The sequence below is a fragment of the Brachyhypopomus gauderio genome, chromosome 8, assembly GCF_052324685.1.
Source record: "Brachyhypopomus gauderio isolate BG-103 chromosome 8, BGAUD_0.2, whole genome shotgun sequence".
Classification (NCBI taxonomy): domain Eukaryota; kingdom Metazoa; phylum Chordata; class Actinopteri; order Gymnotiformes; family Hypopomidae; genus Brachyhypopomus; species Brachyhypopomus gauderio.
Genome location: NC_135218.1, coordinates 9,107,244 through 9,126,242, shown reverse-complemented (window position 1 = coordinate 9,126,242; position 18,999 = coordinate 9,107,244). Strand labels below are relative to the sequence as shown.

General features: G+C 40.5%; 1 protein-coding gene across 5 annotated transcripts in view; it reads right to left on the bottom strand.

Annotated features, from left to right (window-relative positions):
- Window positions 1–18,999, bottom strand: part of grm4 (glutamate receptor, metabotropic 4) — a 132,640-nt gene that overhangs the window by 53,850 nt on the left and 59,791 nt on the right. For 4 of the 5 annotated variants that reach the window (XM_077014246.1, XM_077014245.1, XM_077014244.1 and 1 more), the window contains one exon: window positions 8,748–9,571. In XM_077014246.1, coding sequence (XP_076870361.1) covers window positions 8,748–9,269 — 522 coding nt within the window. In that variant the 5' untranslated portion in view covers window positions 9,270–9,571. The remainder of the gene's footprint in view (window positions 1–8,747; window positions 9,572–18,999) is intronic. The other variant, XM_077014248.1, reaches the window with a different exon arrangement.

The following is an 18,999-nucleotide window of genomic DNA, read 5'->3' as shown; positions in this document are numbered from 1 at the left end:
ATCATTTTGTCGTACCCATTATCTAGAATACCAAGGTACAAGGTTTGCTGGGTTTACTATCAATATCTGCTCCATTTAGACAGGAATGAGTGAGCGAGTATATGATTTTAAGAAACCTTCAGAGAATTCTGGGAGCTCTATGGAAGAAACTTTACCAGAGTCTGCAAATGAGCATACTGTAATGGCTGGGGTAAGAAAAAGGGCAGGCACAGAGACGTCAGCTTCTCTCCCAAGTAAAATGAACTGACCCTTTCCTTCACATACTGTATCAGCGTGTCCTTGGAAGGAATTCACCACAGAGCTGTGTGCTGGGAGAGACAGGAACAAAGGCACCCTGCAGTGGAATTGGCCAGTGATGTCAGTCGGTGATGTCAGTCAGTGATCTACACACTCTGTCTACTCTACAAACCACCCGACTGCGCCGACATACCTAAACTACCTTTCAGGATGCAGGAATGTGTTTAAAAAACCTTCAAAAAGCGTTATTTGTAATGCTTTTTTTTCTCTCCTCCACTTTTTTTCTTTTTCATCTTTAGTTGGTAAGTTTTTATTTTATTTATTTTTTGTTTGAAAAATAGTTCTGGGAACAGTTGTGGGGGAAGTATGTAATTATCTGTATAATTGCATTCAATTTGCAAAACTAAATTAAATGTAAAAAATGGAAAAATGTAATTCTGATTCTGATCAGTCACCTAGCCACAACTCTCAGAGATCTGTACTCACTGACTAATATAGGGTATCATTCTTCCAGTGGGTACAAAGTCAATTTGATTTCCTGTTATTATTTAACATTCAATGGCATGTTGAGTTTCATACTGGGATTTGTATGAAACAGTTCAGTGCCAGTGAAATTTGTTCAGATGAGTTGTAAGATTCAAGCTATGCAAATGTAAACGATCCCCATTCTTCTGAGCAAAATAAGTGATATAAATGTCAGTCAAGCATACACATACAGTTTACAGTTTTTTGCAGACGCTAAAACCCAATTTCTGAAACTATGGCTCTTTTGTCGAAACTTAACACAAAGCAGCCAATGCTACACACACAACGGGCAAAACATCTCACATGTTTAGAAAGAGCACACTCTTGCAACTCTTGCCAAAAACATGTGTGTGTGTGTGTGTGTGTGTGTGTGTGTATATATATATATATATATATATATATATATATATATATATATATATATATATATATATATCATACTGTAAACACATTACTGTAACAACAAAAAAGAAAAAAAGACAAAATAACCTCAAGCTTCCTCCATCACCTGCTGAATGTATTTATACTGGTGGGGTTGGCGACCACCTCCATGCCAAAAAGAACTCAACAGCAATGGAGAGTTTGGTGGAGGTGAATCACAACAAATCATGGCTGTCCAGTGAACCAGTTTGTACTTGAGCAGCCCAGTGCAGACTTATGTTGTCCCAAACGACAACAAACCTGGACAGTTCTGGTTCATCCCCCTGGTGATGGAGAATGATGAGTGATGAGTATGTTGTGCTCTGTGTTGAAGAAGGTGATGATGTGCACAGTGTTGTAGGGACCAAGAGTGGCATGATGATGAGTGGCAAATTCATAGCGCAATTGTTTCACACTGTCACAGTCCGGATAGACTCACTGAATGGATGTTGCTGATGGTGACGTTGTCAGTAATGTATGCAGTTGTTTGCTCTGACCATATTGATGATGGCATCTTTCTGTTCTGAGGTGGATAGCCACCCAGCAAGGGGTAGTCTAGTACATGATGTAGTATGTATAGAGGATAGGTCTACTTATCTATTCTCATTTTGAATTGTCTGGATGATGGTACAATATAGCAGCACAGATAAGGTTGGACCCTTTGCCTCCAGAAAACAAACCGCATGCTTGACCACATGGTCAACCAGAGTGGCTCTGATCTCATCCATTATGGTTGCTCATCCTCTTCCTCATTCTCGTACTCTTCATCGTCATACAATATTGAACTCCAGTGATGTGCACATCAAGATTTGCAACTTGTGACCTCTTTAAAGGGATTAGGCTTTGATGTCTAAAAATGATCTAGAAGTGTTGTAACGTGTGAGAACTGTGTATGTATTTTGGTAGGTGAGTGTAGCAGTTGTGTGGCAGTGTTTTCTAAAAGAAACACATGGTTTTCAGTTTTGTAAATGTAAAAATGTAAATGTGCCATATTTTTGTCAATTGTGATTTTTCACCGCAATCAAAATTTGTCTTCCGCTTTTTACCCTTCTGTGCAGTTAAACACACACACACACTATAGTGATTACTAGGGGGCTGTGGATCACACGTGCCCAGAGCGCTGGGGGTTAGGTGCCTTGCTCAAGTCATGGCCTCAGGTCTGGGAATTGAACCGACGACCCTCCAGTCACAAGACCAGTTCCCAAGCACCAGGCCATGACTACCCTGAATGTTGTGTCTTATGTGAACAACTGTGTTTAAAGTTTTGCAAAAAGTGTGTTTTAGAATTTCTAAAAGACTGTAAGGCAGAGAAGGTTTACCGCACCCGGTCAATAGATGGGTTAGTTGTTTCAGAAATTGTGCTATAAGGACCACTTTTTTTTTTTGTCTTAGCAACTGCAAAAAACTATATGTATGAATGTAGTATTGTAAAGCATTTCTTCCTTTTTATGTTAAATTATCATATTGTATGTAGGAAGGATAAATACATTAGACATTAGAGTACATTAGTCTAGTAGTAGCTATTACAAGAAACACCCTTTACCCTAATACCTTCTTCCTAATGTGCGTCTTCAGGGGTCTGTTTATTCCGCAAGCAAGCACTGGACACACTAAACGAGCCCTGTTGCTAATTTTTTTGCTGATGCTTTCTTCCTGACCCACTTGCCTAACTGTGGCCCACCAGCGCTCCAACGAGCTGTAGAGCAACCGCTCTGCATCTCTGTCTTGACTGGGGCCCTGAAGGGCCCGCCCCCGGGCCAGCACCACCGCAGCAGTGCACGGCTCCACCCACTCAAGCATCTTCTCCTCCCAGTGGACGACTTCACGAGTCAACAGCAGAGGAAACGGGGTGGCCGTGCGATGATATCTCCCTCAGCCATACAAATAATCGAAGTCAGAGATACAAAGAAAGATACGATGTGTACAAGACAGGACTCCTGAGTTTTCTATATCAGTGCAGACTGATGCCAATTCAGAGCTGAAAAATAAGGATATTACTGTTTGAATATGTATACTGACTGTTATCTAAGCTCAGTTAGGTCAAATGTCATGTTAACGAGGGTTTACTAATTAAAACTTCAAATGTTTGTTATTGTTGTTGTTGTTTTGTTGTTGGTGGTGAATTTCTTGGGTTTAAAAAGGCACCTACTTCAAACCCAGAGGAACATGGCAGAAAAACAACCATAGTCAGGACTAATGGTGTACGCATAAACGTGGTGAAATGCAAGCGCTTCAAAAGGAATACTATGGAATGCTAAAATGAATAAACTCCATAATCAATATTACCCTTGAAAATGAGGGCTGCTATCCTTTATTTATGAAACGTCATATACAGGGCAGTTCTGTGATTTATCACTTTCTCCCAAGCCATCCATGCTGGGAGGCATATGTATTACTGCACTATTGATGGCATGCCAGGACATAAGAACACTAGCGGCAGTTTTCATTATTTCTAAGCAAGAGGAGTTGCTTTTTGACACGACACAGCCTGCTAAAGGGACACGGGTGCAGCATTTTAATTATCGCATTATGCGGCGTTAAATATTCCACAGATCTGAGATTTGGATCCCTTCCGTGAACTGTAGCGATGATTTTGTGGGCAGACCCCGCGTGGGTTTGCCTTCCAGTACCACATAAAGAGTCAAGCTGGGGGAGGACATGGCTGTAAACTTTATTAGCACTCTAAGTTTGACTGAGGGCATCTGCCAGATGAGATGAATAATGGAGGAGTCGCACCACGCCTCTTCCCCAAAATGTATTAGCCTTCCCCCAGTAGCCGCTACACCGTGGTTGGGATTTCTCCCGAGTTCAACACACAGGAGCGGGAGGGCTGCAGTTTGGTGGCCCCCAGCTGCTCTTATGTAACACTGATGTAAAATATTAATCAGGAAAAGCCCCTGACGCCTGTCCGCGTGCAGTTAGGTGCTGAGCAGACAGCTTTTCTTTAACCACCTCAGCAGCATGCAGGTGCCAGCCCTCCCACGGTGTGTGTGTGTGTGTGTGTGTGTGTGTGTGTGTGTGTGTGTGTATGCGCGTGTGTGGATGTGTATGTACGTATGTGTGTGTGTGTGTGTGTGTGTGTGTGTGCCTACATGTTTATATGAGTGTGACCAAACCTTCTGCTGGCTCGCATTAGTTTCCATTCTCTGAGACACTTCCTCTCCCATATTTGCACGAAGCGATAGCTGAATCTGATGAAGCTGTATTAAACTCACTCAGACTGTCTGGAAGTGCATTCCGCTGATCTGCAAATCCACCGTATGTCCTCAGCAAACAGAGTGTAGTTCCTTAAATGGATGCAGTGAGACACCAGCACTTTTTTCAGCTTTAGTGTTTAATCCATACAAAAGCTGGAGACTTCAACAAAGACTTTTAACCTAATGGTCTATAGGACATGTTTCAATCAAACAAGTACACGATTAATACCCACCCCCTCCTTGTATATTCTTTGAAGTGCAATAGCTCTATGAGGACTGAAGCTTTTCTCTAAGTGGATTGTAAAAGTGGTACATTAACTCCAACTGTGCGCCTGCAGAACGGTTTCAGGCCTCAGTAACAAAAGCCCCGTAAAGGGAGGAGAGTGTTTGGGAACCATAACAAAGGGATGAGTGGCATGGTGACAATTAGCAAACAATACTGTGAGTGGAAGAGCTGTGATATTTATATTCAGTCATGTGCAGTTGTGGGAACAGCACTCGTATTCTTGACCTGGGTGAAGTGGACAGATGAGGCTATGTCTACCAAACTATTGCTTTCTAATGGGCACTGTGTTCAGTCTAATGGTAGTTTTTCAGGGGTGGGCCATCTAAGGGTAGTTTAGTAAGGGTGGGCAGTCTAATGATAGCTTAGGAGGGGTGGACAATATAATGGTAGTTTAGCAGGGATAGGCAGTCTAATGGTATTTTAGCATGGGTGGGCAATCTTATTTGCAAAGGGCCAGTCTAGCTGCAGGTTTCCATTGTAACCAAGCAGGAGTACACCGAGTTCCACAGCTGGCCTTAGACTTCAAACAAGGGATTAGTTGTTTAGTTGCACCTGCAACGACTAAAAAGCATCAACCACACCAACCCTTTGAGTGGTTGAGGCTGCCTACCCCTGGATTACAGGAAACATCCCAAAAGTTGCACAGATCTTTATGGTTATCGCTGCATTTGCATGCTGCCACACAGGTATATTTAAAAAATGTTATTATCCCTTGAAATGGTTTTATAAAGCATTGCCTGTCATAATCCACACAAAATACATACTTTTACTTAATGTCAAATTTTGTGAGTCAGTGTCATATACACTGAAATCACCAGTCTTATATTAACTTATTTGAGCCTGCTCTCTGTAGGAGTTCATTTAATACTGGTGATTTTACCAAACAGGTTTGAGATGACCTCTCAAAATGAGGTGACTTTGAAAAGTCTGTACTAAAATGGAAAGGACATATAGCCTGTGAGGTGAATTAAATTAATGGGATTACATTTTGTTACATTGCCGTTCCACACAGGTTTTTATCAGAAAATGTAACTGCATGCCTGAGGTCTGTCAGATCATCTATTGCAATTGCTTCAACATATTAGTAGCTACGCCCAAGGTAAAAGTCAACTACAGCAGGTCACGAAATAAATAAGTACCATGTGCTTGCATGCGCAACAAATTAGCATTTGGTTTATTCTTTTGGGTTTGTCTTATACTCTAAATACATTGTATAGGGCACTGGAGTAAAACTGTATATATTTTTTAGAATCTGGTGGGTAGAATGTACTTAACAAATCAAACACATATTAAAGGAAGTGTGTGATGTGCATTATTAGGGAGGTTAGCTATAGTAAGATAGAACATGTCCTCTCTTGCTTGCCAAAACTGGTATGTAAACAGTGAAATCCTGCGGCTTCATTTGTGCGTGACAGGACTTGTATATGCTATAGGTTTTTATTCGATACTCTGAGTTCATTAAGCTCTGTGGGCATTCATTCATCTCCGAAGGTGTTCATTCAAACCTGTAGGTGTTCATTCAACCTTGTAGGTGTTCATTCAACCCTGTAGATATTCATTCAAACCTGAAGGTGTTTATTCAAACCTGTAGGTATTCATTCAAACCTGTAGGTGTTCATTCAACCCTGAAGGTGTTCATTCAACTCTGTCGGTGTTTGTTAACACTGGTGATTTTCCACTGAAGGACCAAACATTCTTTCAAATAAAAGACATTCTCAATGCTTAGATGCACCCCAAGGTCAAAGACCGACTGAACGAGCAAGCAAACATGTAAAAGTCACAATCCCTCCAGTGAAGCATAAACTGAAAGGCTATTTCCAATAGAGAGGAGTCTCTACGTTGGGAGTGTGTGTAAGCGTGTGTGTTTGTGTGTGTTGTGTGTGTGTATGGAGTGCACCCTGATCCCTGTCACGCCTCTTGTCCCCTCTCCCTGCCTTCCATCAGTGCTTTAGCTGCAGGCTTTGAATGTGCTTATCGCAGCAGCGTTTGTGCCCGGGGCCTGTCATCATCGCCACAATGCCGGCGTGCTCCTTCCTGCCTGGGCTCTGTCTTTGATCGCACCTCTCACACTGATGAATGGGACTGCGCAGCTGGCATTTTGCTTGGTAAATATCCACTTAAAAGTTGAGCGGCTGTCTCCGGGTAGACTAGGCTGAGGGGCGGGCACTAACTGCAGGCCAACACAGGATAATATTCACATATTCTTCTATTATTCGTACACCTGTACTTTGAACAGGTGCAAATCTTATCCCAAATTGCAAAACATTTGGTAATGTAATCAAAAAGAGGCTTCTGAAAATTGTCATGTATTTTGGTGGTGGTGGTGGTGGGGGGGTAGCAATGAACTAGATAACAGTGAAGGAAAACAGTAAAGGTTGTTCAATGATACCAAATCTGTCAAGCAAAATGACTACATGAATGTATTATCAGCTATCTCTGCATAAAGTGGTTTCATAACATCAACGAAGCTTTGTGCTCCCGAGTAGCAAACCAGAGAAACATTCAGCTCATAGCTTTGCTGGTGTGAGCCCCAAAAATGTTGTCACTGCCACCTGTGACCTGGAGTCCGAGAAAGCTACGCGGGTGCTCCTCCCTGGGAGGGAGGGGTGACATTATTCACTACCCTGTCCATCACAGTGACACTAGCCCAGTGTGGACATCTGGGTGTTCACATGCACTTGCAATGAGGGCAGGTAGCACTTTTCTCCAAGTGCATTCAGCTGCCCTGGGTTACAGCATGGGCAACAGCTTGAAAAGATGTGGTGCTTGGCTTCATGCGTCCTGGAGGAGACGTGTGCTCACCGTACCCTTCCACGCTTGGTAAGTTGTTGTATGACAGGGGAGAGCTAGCTAGCTAGGTGGGAGAATTGGGAGAAAAATAAACAAACAAACCAAAAAAAAAAACTGTGAAGCTGCCCTGAGTTTACTCTAGAAAAGTATGTTTCTTTTGAACCAGAACTCTAAATTAGAACAAATGGCTTAATAATATTCCTCTTTGCATGAGGTGAGAATGACAGACTGTAGAATTTTACAGTTCTTTTTTAAAAAATTATGCATTTTCGGTCAAGTCAAAAAGAGATGATTTATCTAAAGCACCTGGGCTTTGGAATATGATGTTTTGTTCACACTCCATTTTGTCATCTGTGTCTGTTTTTGTGCGTTGGCTGAATCCACATTTCATTTGCATATTCATATTTTTCCCCTCAAGTGTTCATCAAAAGTGTGCTGTTTAACATTCATCAGACTGAAATATTACCCTTCATAACAAAAAGCACATATGTCAGGAAAGCGCTGAATCTTTGGAAATGAAAAAGCCACTTGCTAATTCAAAAGTCTCTGAGTGATTAGGTATCAGAAATGTATTAAAATGTACATGAAATTATGTGGAAAAACGACGAAAGGATGAATAATTATTAAGAGGATACACATGCTTATATTGAATATTCACGGAAATGAAACAGCAGCATATTTATGTGAGGCGGTGGACTAACTGACACGAAAGATTTAGGAGTAAAACTGTAGTTGCATTTTTTGGTTGCAAGTATGTCAAATATCAGAACACAGCATGAAGAGAGAATGTCCATAAAGACATGGCCACATGCTATTTTGTTTGTTTGTTTTTAATACAACATATGCCTGCCGCCTTTAATGACTATCTTGTGGACTTTATTGACCCCTTTTTTGATTCAGATCCCCAGATTATTCGCTGCATTTGCATATTGTTAATAACCTACGCCTGTAATTCCTGTTTACATGTTTTAGAATTTACCCCTTTTGGTTTGTTGACCTTAATTATTCTGTCCGTGACTGACCCATGCCTGTTTCTCAACTTTGAACCTGCAAGTGACCCTCTGCCAGCCAAGTCTGACCCACACTAGTTGATATCTGTATTCCGTTATTGTTATAAAAAATATTCTATTACCTGTACAACTATATATGTTACGGTAACCCAGCTTGGCTGACATAAATAAAGTAATCATTAATAATTCGAATGCAAAGTGCACCTTAGGTAACACCAACTTCATGTCTGCCAGGCGTGACAAGCTCAGTTCAGGAAGATACACAGAGGTCCTGGTCCTTACCTTAAAGAGGCGAAGAATGTTGGCCACCATGATGGACACGGAGCTGGAAGAGGCGCCGATCACCCCCACAACTCTCTCCGGCTTGGTGATGACGGGCGAGCCCCCTCCCTGACACTTCACGTCCGTGCCGTCTTTTTCTATGAGCGCCTGGACGAAGGTGAGGGACTGCTCCAGCGCGTGCGTGTCCCGGGAGCAGGTGTCCAGGATGCGAGCCCCCAGCGTGATGTTGGGCAGCAGCTCGTGGTCGTTGTTGATGCGGTCCAGGGCGAAGAGCATGGCCTCCAGCCGGTGGATGCCTTTCTCCTTCTTCAGCTCCCCGCAGGGCTTCCCATTGTGGCCCCGCGCGTGCACCGGGAACAGGCCTCCCAGGGAGATGTCTCCATCGATGCGAATGGAGTTTAGATGGGTATGCCCTGGGCCTTTGGGCCGTGCTGCCAGTGTGGCCAGAAAGAGACTGGGAAGAAGCAGCAAGCTCAAACCAAAACAGACGGGCCGCCCACCTTCAGCGACTAAGGAAGCCATTTTCAACAGCCCAGTTTTTAACTCAAGTCGCTGTTGTAATTAGTAATGTTTTTTTGGTTGATTTAAAGGTAATTATTACAACGGCTGTTACAGAAACCAGTGTCTTTTAAGGTCCATATTTTACATGTATAGACTTATCTCTGTCCATCCATAAAGACAGCTCTTACGTGAGATTAAAGTTTAAAGATGAATCGTAAATCAATTATTCTTCTGTGCCACAGGATGTTTTAATTTTCTTCCAGAAGAGATGATCAAAGGTCCCTCTCCCTGGCACAGAGCTTCTCCCACCTGAGAGTTACTTCCTAGAAAGAAGAAAAGGGAAAGAGCAAGATAGTGACAAACAACAAAGAAATAAAGCACATTTGGGCACAATATGGGCATTGCAGCATTTTTACCTTCTCACTACTGTTTGTTCACAGCTCATCAATGACTGATGTGTGTGTGTGTGTGTGTATATATATATATATATATATATATATATATATATATATATATATATATATGCATGTGTGTGTAATTTCTCTCACATATCCCCTCCTATTCCTCCCTTTCTGTGTGCATCTTGAATTTGAAAGGTTGCTATGGGCTCCCAAGGTCAGGAGGAATGAACGGGAGCTCCCACATGTCTCTCCTCAACATTGTGAATGAGGGAGCTGCATTCTGATGAGCATCTGCTGCACTTTGGGGTGAAATTTCATGTTTTAAAGAGCATTTTCATTCTCTGCCATTATCGCTTAGTCTTTGAGAAAGAGAATGATAGCGAATGAAGTTCTTCAACTGTAGATAAGGACTTGATTATAACTACAGGTTTCTAAGTTTTTATTAACCTGACTAAAAAACTACTCTAAATGATTTAGTTATATTTAATTTACTAAACACTAGAAAATAAATAAGCCTAAATATGCTTCCTATTTATTGGTTCTACCTTGAAAGATGCAAGAGCCCAGCACAAAACCATAATACTTATATACACGCAGAATTGGCACAAATAAATAAATATCCTAAGACATAACCTGAATGTTAGAGCTGTAGCAAGGCAAAGATTAAATGCTAATGGAGCAGACTGATGAAAAAGAAATGACAACTGAAAGATATATGTGCGCAAAAATCGATAGGCATCTTAAGAGCAAACGTAAAAGTAGCCAAATGATTTAAGGTCTAAGGTGAACAGGGGAGTGGAAGGTAAGAAAGTAAAAGCCAAGCTTAACATCTATTTTTGTTTATTCTCACTTGAAAACCGCTGAAGGAGACAAAGGATTGCCAGTCCATCAAAACGTAGGGGGGGACAAACAGCAGTATTAAAAAACTGGAGCAAGTTATGGCCCAGTAGCCTAAAGCTTCATACCAACTTTTTCTGAACTTTAAAGGTGCCATTGCAGAAGTTGTGAGAATATCAATGGGGAAAACAGATGGAAGAGAGAGAGATGTAAGTGGACTTCCGTGGCGAAATGGATTGTTATTTCTTCAGCTGCAAGGCTTTTTACTCATACAACCATTGGAATGGATGGGAATTTCAACATTTAAAGTTTTAATACACCAAAGTAATATTTGTCAAAATAACATACAAGCACACTAAATTGCACCAAAAAGATCCAATAGGAAAAATCTTTGTAGAAGTCTCATTTTGGATCATTCTTACAAGCAGAACTTTGTAGGAAGGCCCAAAGTGCTGAAGCTTTGAGCGAGGCCTGCGTAGAGTCTGCCATACCTCCAGCAAGACATTCTGTGTCACAAACATGGACTGTACAAATAGTGAGTCTGAGAAAATATGGCATTAAATATGGCAAACAGGTAGAGAGATCCCATAAGACTAATTGTCTCCACCAGGGAATATAAATTACAAATATGTTTGCTTTGCATTTTTAATTTAGACATGAAAATGTTTCTGATATGTAAATAGGAAAAAAAAATCTTATTAAATTCTCATTTACTGAAATGGCATATAAACTAATACTTATATATATATACCTCGCTATTGTATAAAATAAATTCTAGGATAATCGTAATGACAAGGAAACTTTGTGTGCAGACTGACAAACCTTTATGTTGTCAGGTTTGCGCAACTAGGAAGAAAGAAATGCTACATACAATACAATAATGGAAAATTACATCTTACGATGTTGCCACACCAGCAGTTATATTCTATTTAAATACATTATATATTTGTATTTTAACATGCGTGATCACTACTTTTATTTGTATTGTACCTCCTTATTTATGGAAATAACAAAATAATTGTACCATAAGAACTTATTCCTGACTCTTATAAGAGGAAGCAAGACTGAAACAAAGGAGAAAGCACATTTACAAATGATGCCATGACAGCCTTACTAATATATGAACAAATAAAGCTAAAACTGAACTAATAAAGCACTAATTAGTTTTGCTCAGTTTAATCTGTATTACCATGCCACCCCCACTGAAAAAAGGTAAATAAATAGGGCAAAATTTGACTTATACTGTCCAGAATGAGTAATTAAATAATCAGGCATTCTGTCATAGCCTAATTGCCAGCATGCTTCATTTGCACTGGGTAGACTGGAGTTAATTTAATGTGCTCTGCCAGTGTCATATAGATTCAATGAATGACTAACCTCTACTGAAGCCTTTCATGGCTAGGCAGAACAGGGTAAGAGCCAGAGGATCACAACCTGATGTTTACTGAATGCTGTTGAAGGCCAGGATACTTTTAACCAGCATTAGAAACGTAGCCACCAAATCAATAGCGATGTAGTATAGCAGCATTTCACTAGCAGGTAAAGGACTATACTGTGTTCCATGCCCTCCTTTATGGGACATTTGTAGTGAGTGATCAGTTGTAATGTTTATCTGACATGTGCTTTCAGGCCTACGCAACACGTTTCTAATCAGTAAATGCATTCACCTCTAGCTACACAGTATGGCTCTCATTCCTTTAGTAATTTCATTTTTTATGTCTTGTTTCAGTTGTAAAGTGTGCCCTTACCTGCTATTATGTCATGCATATATTTAATCATTACAAGTGAAAACATTGCACTTAACCATCGACATTGCTGCCAGTCACTGCAATGTGAAAATAACACTCTATCCTCAGCTCTTTACAGACAACTGGCTTTGTCAGCCTCTCAGTGGGGCCAAAGAAAATAAGCAATATTAGCTATTTATGCCTTTGCTACTTAAAACTGGCCAACCTAAGCCTGTCCTACTGGCCTGCCTTGCACCTCCACCCCTGATGGCAGAGTGTTCAGCACCACCACCACCCCTCCCCCTCCAGCGGGAGGATACTTCAAAGAATTACGACCGACTCTCTGAAGTGTCTGCGAAATGCTTTTTCAACATTGGCAAATGTGCTTTGATAAGAGACCCTGCGAGGGAATACTCCTTCTGGGAATTAACACCATGAATAAGATCCCTCATTGGTTTTCGGAGTGCATGACCCACACACATCTAAGAGAAGCTGAACCAATTGCAAGAGATGGAATGCATTGTAGTTTCAGAGGTCAGTAGTCCCGGTTACCTTTATTGTACATGGTGAACCTGCTGAGTCTCATTTTCACAGACACAATACATCCAATAAAAAATTACTTATTTACTGACCAACTTGCAAGCTTCTCATTAAAAGCACTTTCAGACTCTAGCAGACTCTTCCATGACCTGATTATTTACAGTAGGAGATATATATATATATATATATATTGTTATATGTAGTAGGAGCAGGATTAAACATTTGCTTCTAAATTTGGATATCCTCACAGTTCACAGCAAAAAATACAGCATCATTTTAAAATACAGGTGACATCACTCATCTATCTCTCTCTCTCTCTCTCTCTCTCTCTCTCTCTCTCTCATATCTCATATATATATATATATATATATATATATATATATATATATATATATATATATATATATATATATATATAACTCTCTGTTACTTTCACACAAGGTTCATATATTCTGAATAATATTCTGAATAATATATTTTGTCATTTCCACATATAGGAGTAATTTGAGGTGCAACAAAGATTTTTTAATGGTGCTAAAAGCACTTTGCAGGTCATGTATGGCCTGGTTTAGAGAGGAAGCACAAATGACTATACCTTTAACATAAAAGTATAATCTGTAGTGGAGATCCAATTTCATTAATGTGCAAGGTGAACATTCCTGGACCCAATATGGAGCCCTGCAGGACTCCATTAGTGAGATCTAAGAACTTCAATCGTAAGCTTTTCTGCACTATGTTATAAATACAGGTCTGACAAGAGATAGAAAAAACATATTTACTGTGTTTAAATGATTGATAACATTCTCAAAGAGAACATGAAAAAATATATATATTTTCTTTGTTTTTACAACAAAAGATTTCATTATTTTTGTTCCACATGATTTCTAATCAGGTACCACTTCACCAGCAGCACTGAAAAACTTCCCACTTGAGATCAAACTTTTCCAATCCAAACTGTTTAAGCCTTCCATAACTCTGATAAAGCTCCTTCACAAAGTTAGCTTCATCGGCACTAGGCTGAGTTCGGATGCGATTTTACTCATATCAAACATGTCCTGTATGAATGTAAGCAAACATAAAATACAAAGTTTCCCCATTTTCAAACAAGGCATTTATCTGTAACGCCTGAGCTGACATGGAGCGATGAAGTGGACGCGTTGAGTAGAGCGAGGTTTATTAAGGGCAAAGTCAGGGTCGCAGTCCAGGGTTATTAAGCCAGCACGGATATCCATGACAGACAAACAAACCAAGCAAACAACTTTGCACAAACAGGGAGAATAAACACTGGAACTGAAATAAACTTGCACTAGAAGGGATGACCAAATTCAAACACATGATATCTTCACAGAGTTTAACAAACAACCACCTCAATCAATACAAAAAGTGACACTGAACAAGACAAAGGACAAGGTTTTAATACGCTGGACTAATAAGAGATACAACTAGAAACAGGTGGGAATGATAATCAGGAGGCGGGGTTTGACATCAGCGAAAAACTGAGCTTAAAAACACTTGAATGAAATTAACTGAAGCAAGAAGAATGAATGTTCTACAATGCTAGTATGTCAAGTATAATAATTATGAAATTTTGGGGCACGTGACCCACAAACACGTTTAGTCGATTAACCTTAAAGTCTTGCAGTGACTTGGACAACATTTAGCGTTGTCAGAATGTCAGGTTGCTCTTTACTGTAAAATAAATAGTGCTGAACTATGATATTAGTTTTCAGCAGTTGGTTAATCAATGCCACACGGCTTGGTCTTATGAGTCAGTAGTGGCAATAATAATACACAGGAATGGATGCGATCATCATTATTCATTTCAGATTCTAGTAAATGTACATTATTATTAGACTAATAAGAGGAGATTACAGTTGCATATCATCATTGGGTCTATGGGTTGCTAAAGGGAGCTTCACTTCTGCAACAGTGTCATGAATCTTGGCTAATACGAATATTATTGTGCCTCATATCTTATCATATCTATGTTAAGAATGCACCATTGGCCCCAGGCATTTTAGATATAGCAATTATAAATAGCGATAATAAGCCGATTGTCTTATTCTCATATTGCAATTCATTGTATGCACACAATTGTATACGTGCATTGTATATACACAATCAAAGTTCCATCCCCCCACTTTATATATGCAAAGTCTTTATTGCTTAGAATAAGACTGCTTAGAAGAAAACTACTTAGAAAACGATTGATATATCTTACACAGTAGGGCATGTTCAGTTGTCTCAAAGGATATTTTTTGGAGGGGGAGTAGAACATTGCACGGAGATGGAACAGAACTATTCCAGAATGTTGCAGATTCTCTCTTGCGTAGGCTGTGAAAATCAGCTCGTGGTGTACCTGCACCTGTCATCTGCACCTGCCTTTTCAAAGATGTCTCCCTTCTCCGGCTTCTTTGAGTACGGTGGGCTGACACCATTCAGTCAGCTCGAGCTGTAATTGATCTTAAAGGAACAATCTCCCTCCAATCTCTCAGCAAACAGGAAGGGGTGGCTGGGCAGCGGCAGGTGCAGGTGAGGTGTCAGGGAAGCTCGTGGTCTCAGAAGAGACACGTGTGAGCCCAGTGAAGGAGACGTGTGCCTTTGAATCCACTTGGTACTTCGAGAAGGGAAGTAATTTGGCCCTGTTCATTCACTGCAAATTCAGTGTCAATGCAGAGTGAGAGCGGGGGCTGAGGTCGTACCTGGCTTCCATCCGCAAGCTTAACTACAAGCCAGAAAATGCACTGCTTACTGTGAGCAATTTAGAAAGAAGAGGATGTATGTGCCACTAAGTACATAAAGCTAACTAATTAATAAAAGGGGTGAATGACGGTGAATTGTAATCTCCATGTTCTTGTTCACCTTGAGAATATTTTACTTGAGATTTTAGTAGAAGGAACATGATACGTGAGTGTGGATTGGGGTTGCTGATAAATGTAAGCATAAGGGAATGAAGCAAGTCTACTTGGGGATTGTGGAAGTAGACTTGTTTGGTGAATAAGACAGCAGGTCTCTGTCTAACATTCAGTGAGCTCATTCGGGGTCAACAGGGACCAGACTCTAAATAGATGAACAGACCATGACATTTCATGAAATGGTGCTGACAACCTCCACCCCCAACCCTGCCCTACTATCAAATTAACCAGGCTACCCTACAAGGTATCGACTTCAGATCTCTACATGCAGCTGAAATTAGCTTTGGGAATGAGAGAACGTGTCTGACTACAGTGTGAGTCTGTTTTCTCTGGCAGTCCCTTGCTGGTTGGAGCAAATATCACACAATATGTCTGTGACCCAAACATGAAAATGTCAGCATAACAAGCTAATTTACTGATCATTCACTCAAAGCTTGATTACTGTGGGCCAATTCTTTAAAGCTCAATATGGATTGTTTAAATACTCGCTTTGTAACTTTTGTATACAATATTTGGAAGCAGACTATTGCAACGAGACCGCACTACACTCAAAAAAACATCCATCGTCATAATATTCCTGATTATGCTGCTATTGAAAGATGTTCATAATAAATCATTTTGCAGGTTAAGAGGGTCTAAGAGCAAACCTATTAGAGAATGGCTGAAATTATAATGCTTAGAGGTAATTCACATTAATACACAATGTGGCAACAGTATTCACAATAAATAATGACAGAAACAAGAAATTCTGCTTTAGAACACACACACACACACACGCACATATATATATATATATATATATATATATATATATATATATATATCCTGTTTCTCTGGTAACCTTGTGTAGTACATAATCTTACTACCACTGCACCTTTAAAAAACAGTACGCTGCAGTTACTCCCTGGGAGCAGTGTTTGTGTGTGTGTAAGAAAAAAATGTGTTCAAGCACTCCAGGACCTGTAACAACACAGGGCCGTGGCAGACCTTCACAAATGTATTCCAACGTACGTTCAGCAGTTCAAAAGCTTGAAATCACCTTCAATATTTGGGTTTTATGGTAAAATGCAGATTACAAAGCTTCACTGGCCAAAGCAACTTTACAAGTGGACATGAATGTCTGTCAAGGAGGTGGAAGCGTGTAGCGTGTCTGTCTACAAAACAAGTGCTCAGGCCACTCTGCAGCCTGTTCCAGCTTTGAATTAGAAAGAAGGTACAAGCCGCTTCAGGTAAAATTGCCTGATAACATCTGAAGAACAATAAATAGACCAGAAAGTCCATATATTAAGCTAAATTACATATAATTGACTTATGTATGCATGCATTTCTTAGTTCTAGTTGATTCTCATGTATTTTACACTGGGTTCTGTTTGTCTATTAGTGGTTCACATGGTTTACTGCTCATTAATAAAGTCAATTCTGTTGCTGCAATCTGATGATAGCTGCAAAGTGACACATTGCAGTGAGACATCTGCCTAGACAACAGAGCAGAACATTGTTGCCACAAAGGTTGGCGTAAGCAACCTTGAAAAACATATATAACCACAGGGTGCCCACAAGAGCAAGATTTAAGACTTAAGGCCAAACATCGCAACCTTGTGAGGCTAGAACTAACCACAGAATTATGGTTAGTTACCTATGCTTTGCAAATTTGTCTAAACTTGTGCTGTAATTATATAGTATTAATATTAATAATACTAATATTATTGAATAATATTAAACGGCAGTATAACCAAAAGCATTGCTTATGTGTCTACATCATCTCTCATGCTCTCTTCACCTCATCATATCTTTTTTCTGTCACCAGAGGTGTGAGCAATGAGAAAATCAATGTTACAAATTGCACAATGTTCCAATATAGGCTAGTGTCCTAGTGTTATCAGTAAACAAGAAGAACACAGCACGGGCTGATTTCCATGAGATTGCTGTTCATTCGTGAACACGAGCAAGAACACCTTCATTTCCGTAAGGCTTCTCAGCTGTTTGGATGCTGCCAAGAATCTTTCTGTTGGTGGTGATAGTGGCGTCTTGTGCCAGGGCCTTCAATTAAAATGCTGATGCAGCAAGTTCAGGCTGTCATATGCGACGGCACTCGTATAATTAGAGCAGAGGTGTCCGTGTTTTTTTTTCTGCAACAGGAAGAAAGGACCTCTTTGTGCGGTCCTCCATCTTAAAGGAACAGCGCCGTGTTTTTTCTGTGATGGGACGCTGGAACGGTGCATGCTGAAACACACCCTGCTTTGAGAAGGCCGCTCCGTACTGACCTACTCTCCGCAAGCTCCTTCTTGGTCTTCCCGCAGTTATCATCGCCAGTGTGTTTTAAAACCCTTTATAGATTCCCCCTGTAGTTTAGGACTAAGAAATACATGCCATCAAATATCAAGGGAGGATAATTCCCTTTGTGAGAACAGCAAAGCTTTCATCATGCACTGATTGAACCAGTGTAAAAACACTGTTTTTCAAATCAGTCCTGCAACCTGTTTCTCCTAGACCAGTTACTTGTGCCAGAAATTGACAGAATCCGAATCACGTTAAGATCCCAAAGTTGATGCTACCAGCCGAAGAGCTGTAAATCAAGGCATTTAAATTTCTGAATCAAACATGTTTTGTAAAGCCTAAATGTAGCATTTAGAAGAAGGAAAAACAGCATATGTGGACAACAGACAACATCACACGTGTCTCTGTCAGTCTTCTCTCTCTCGCTGTCTCTCTCTGTCTCCCTCTTTTCTTCTCCTCGGTGGGCCTGCCTCTGTCTCAAGATGTAAGGAAGAAGTTCACAAGAAGGTTCTAGGAGTTCAGTACCTCTGCCATGCAGGGGCGTTGAGTGGGAGCAGGGCAGACACCAGCAAGCAGGGCGATCTTGTTTGCCATCTTGTTTATTTATTTTTTATCTTTCTCTGCAGACATACGGCTGGGGCGATCCTTATCACCAATGCTATCACCACTGCGCGCACAGCTGACATGTGGCTGGTACACTGGCGTTGGCTGTCCCTTAGCCACTGTGACCAATACTTCTTTGCATGTATTTCTCTGTACATCACTTCCACATCATACGTACATTTGGGGGAAATTTTGAAGCTCTGGAACAGACCTCAAACACATTATATTGAAGGTTTTGTGTCAGATTATATGCAAATTTCGATGACACAGTTCCCACCGCCATTTGTCAAAAGCTCGTTTTTCCATTGGGATGCAGCTATAGTGTCGGATGATAAATGTGCTTCTGAAACATATAGGAGGCGTAGAAAGACTACTGGCCCTTCACTAAGGAAGTGAGATCTTCTCTGACATCCACTAATAATGAATAGCCTAGTGCAGAACTGGAGAGGAG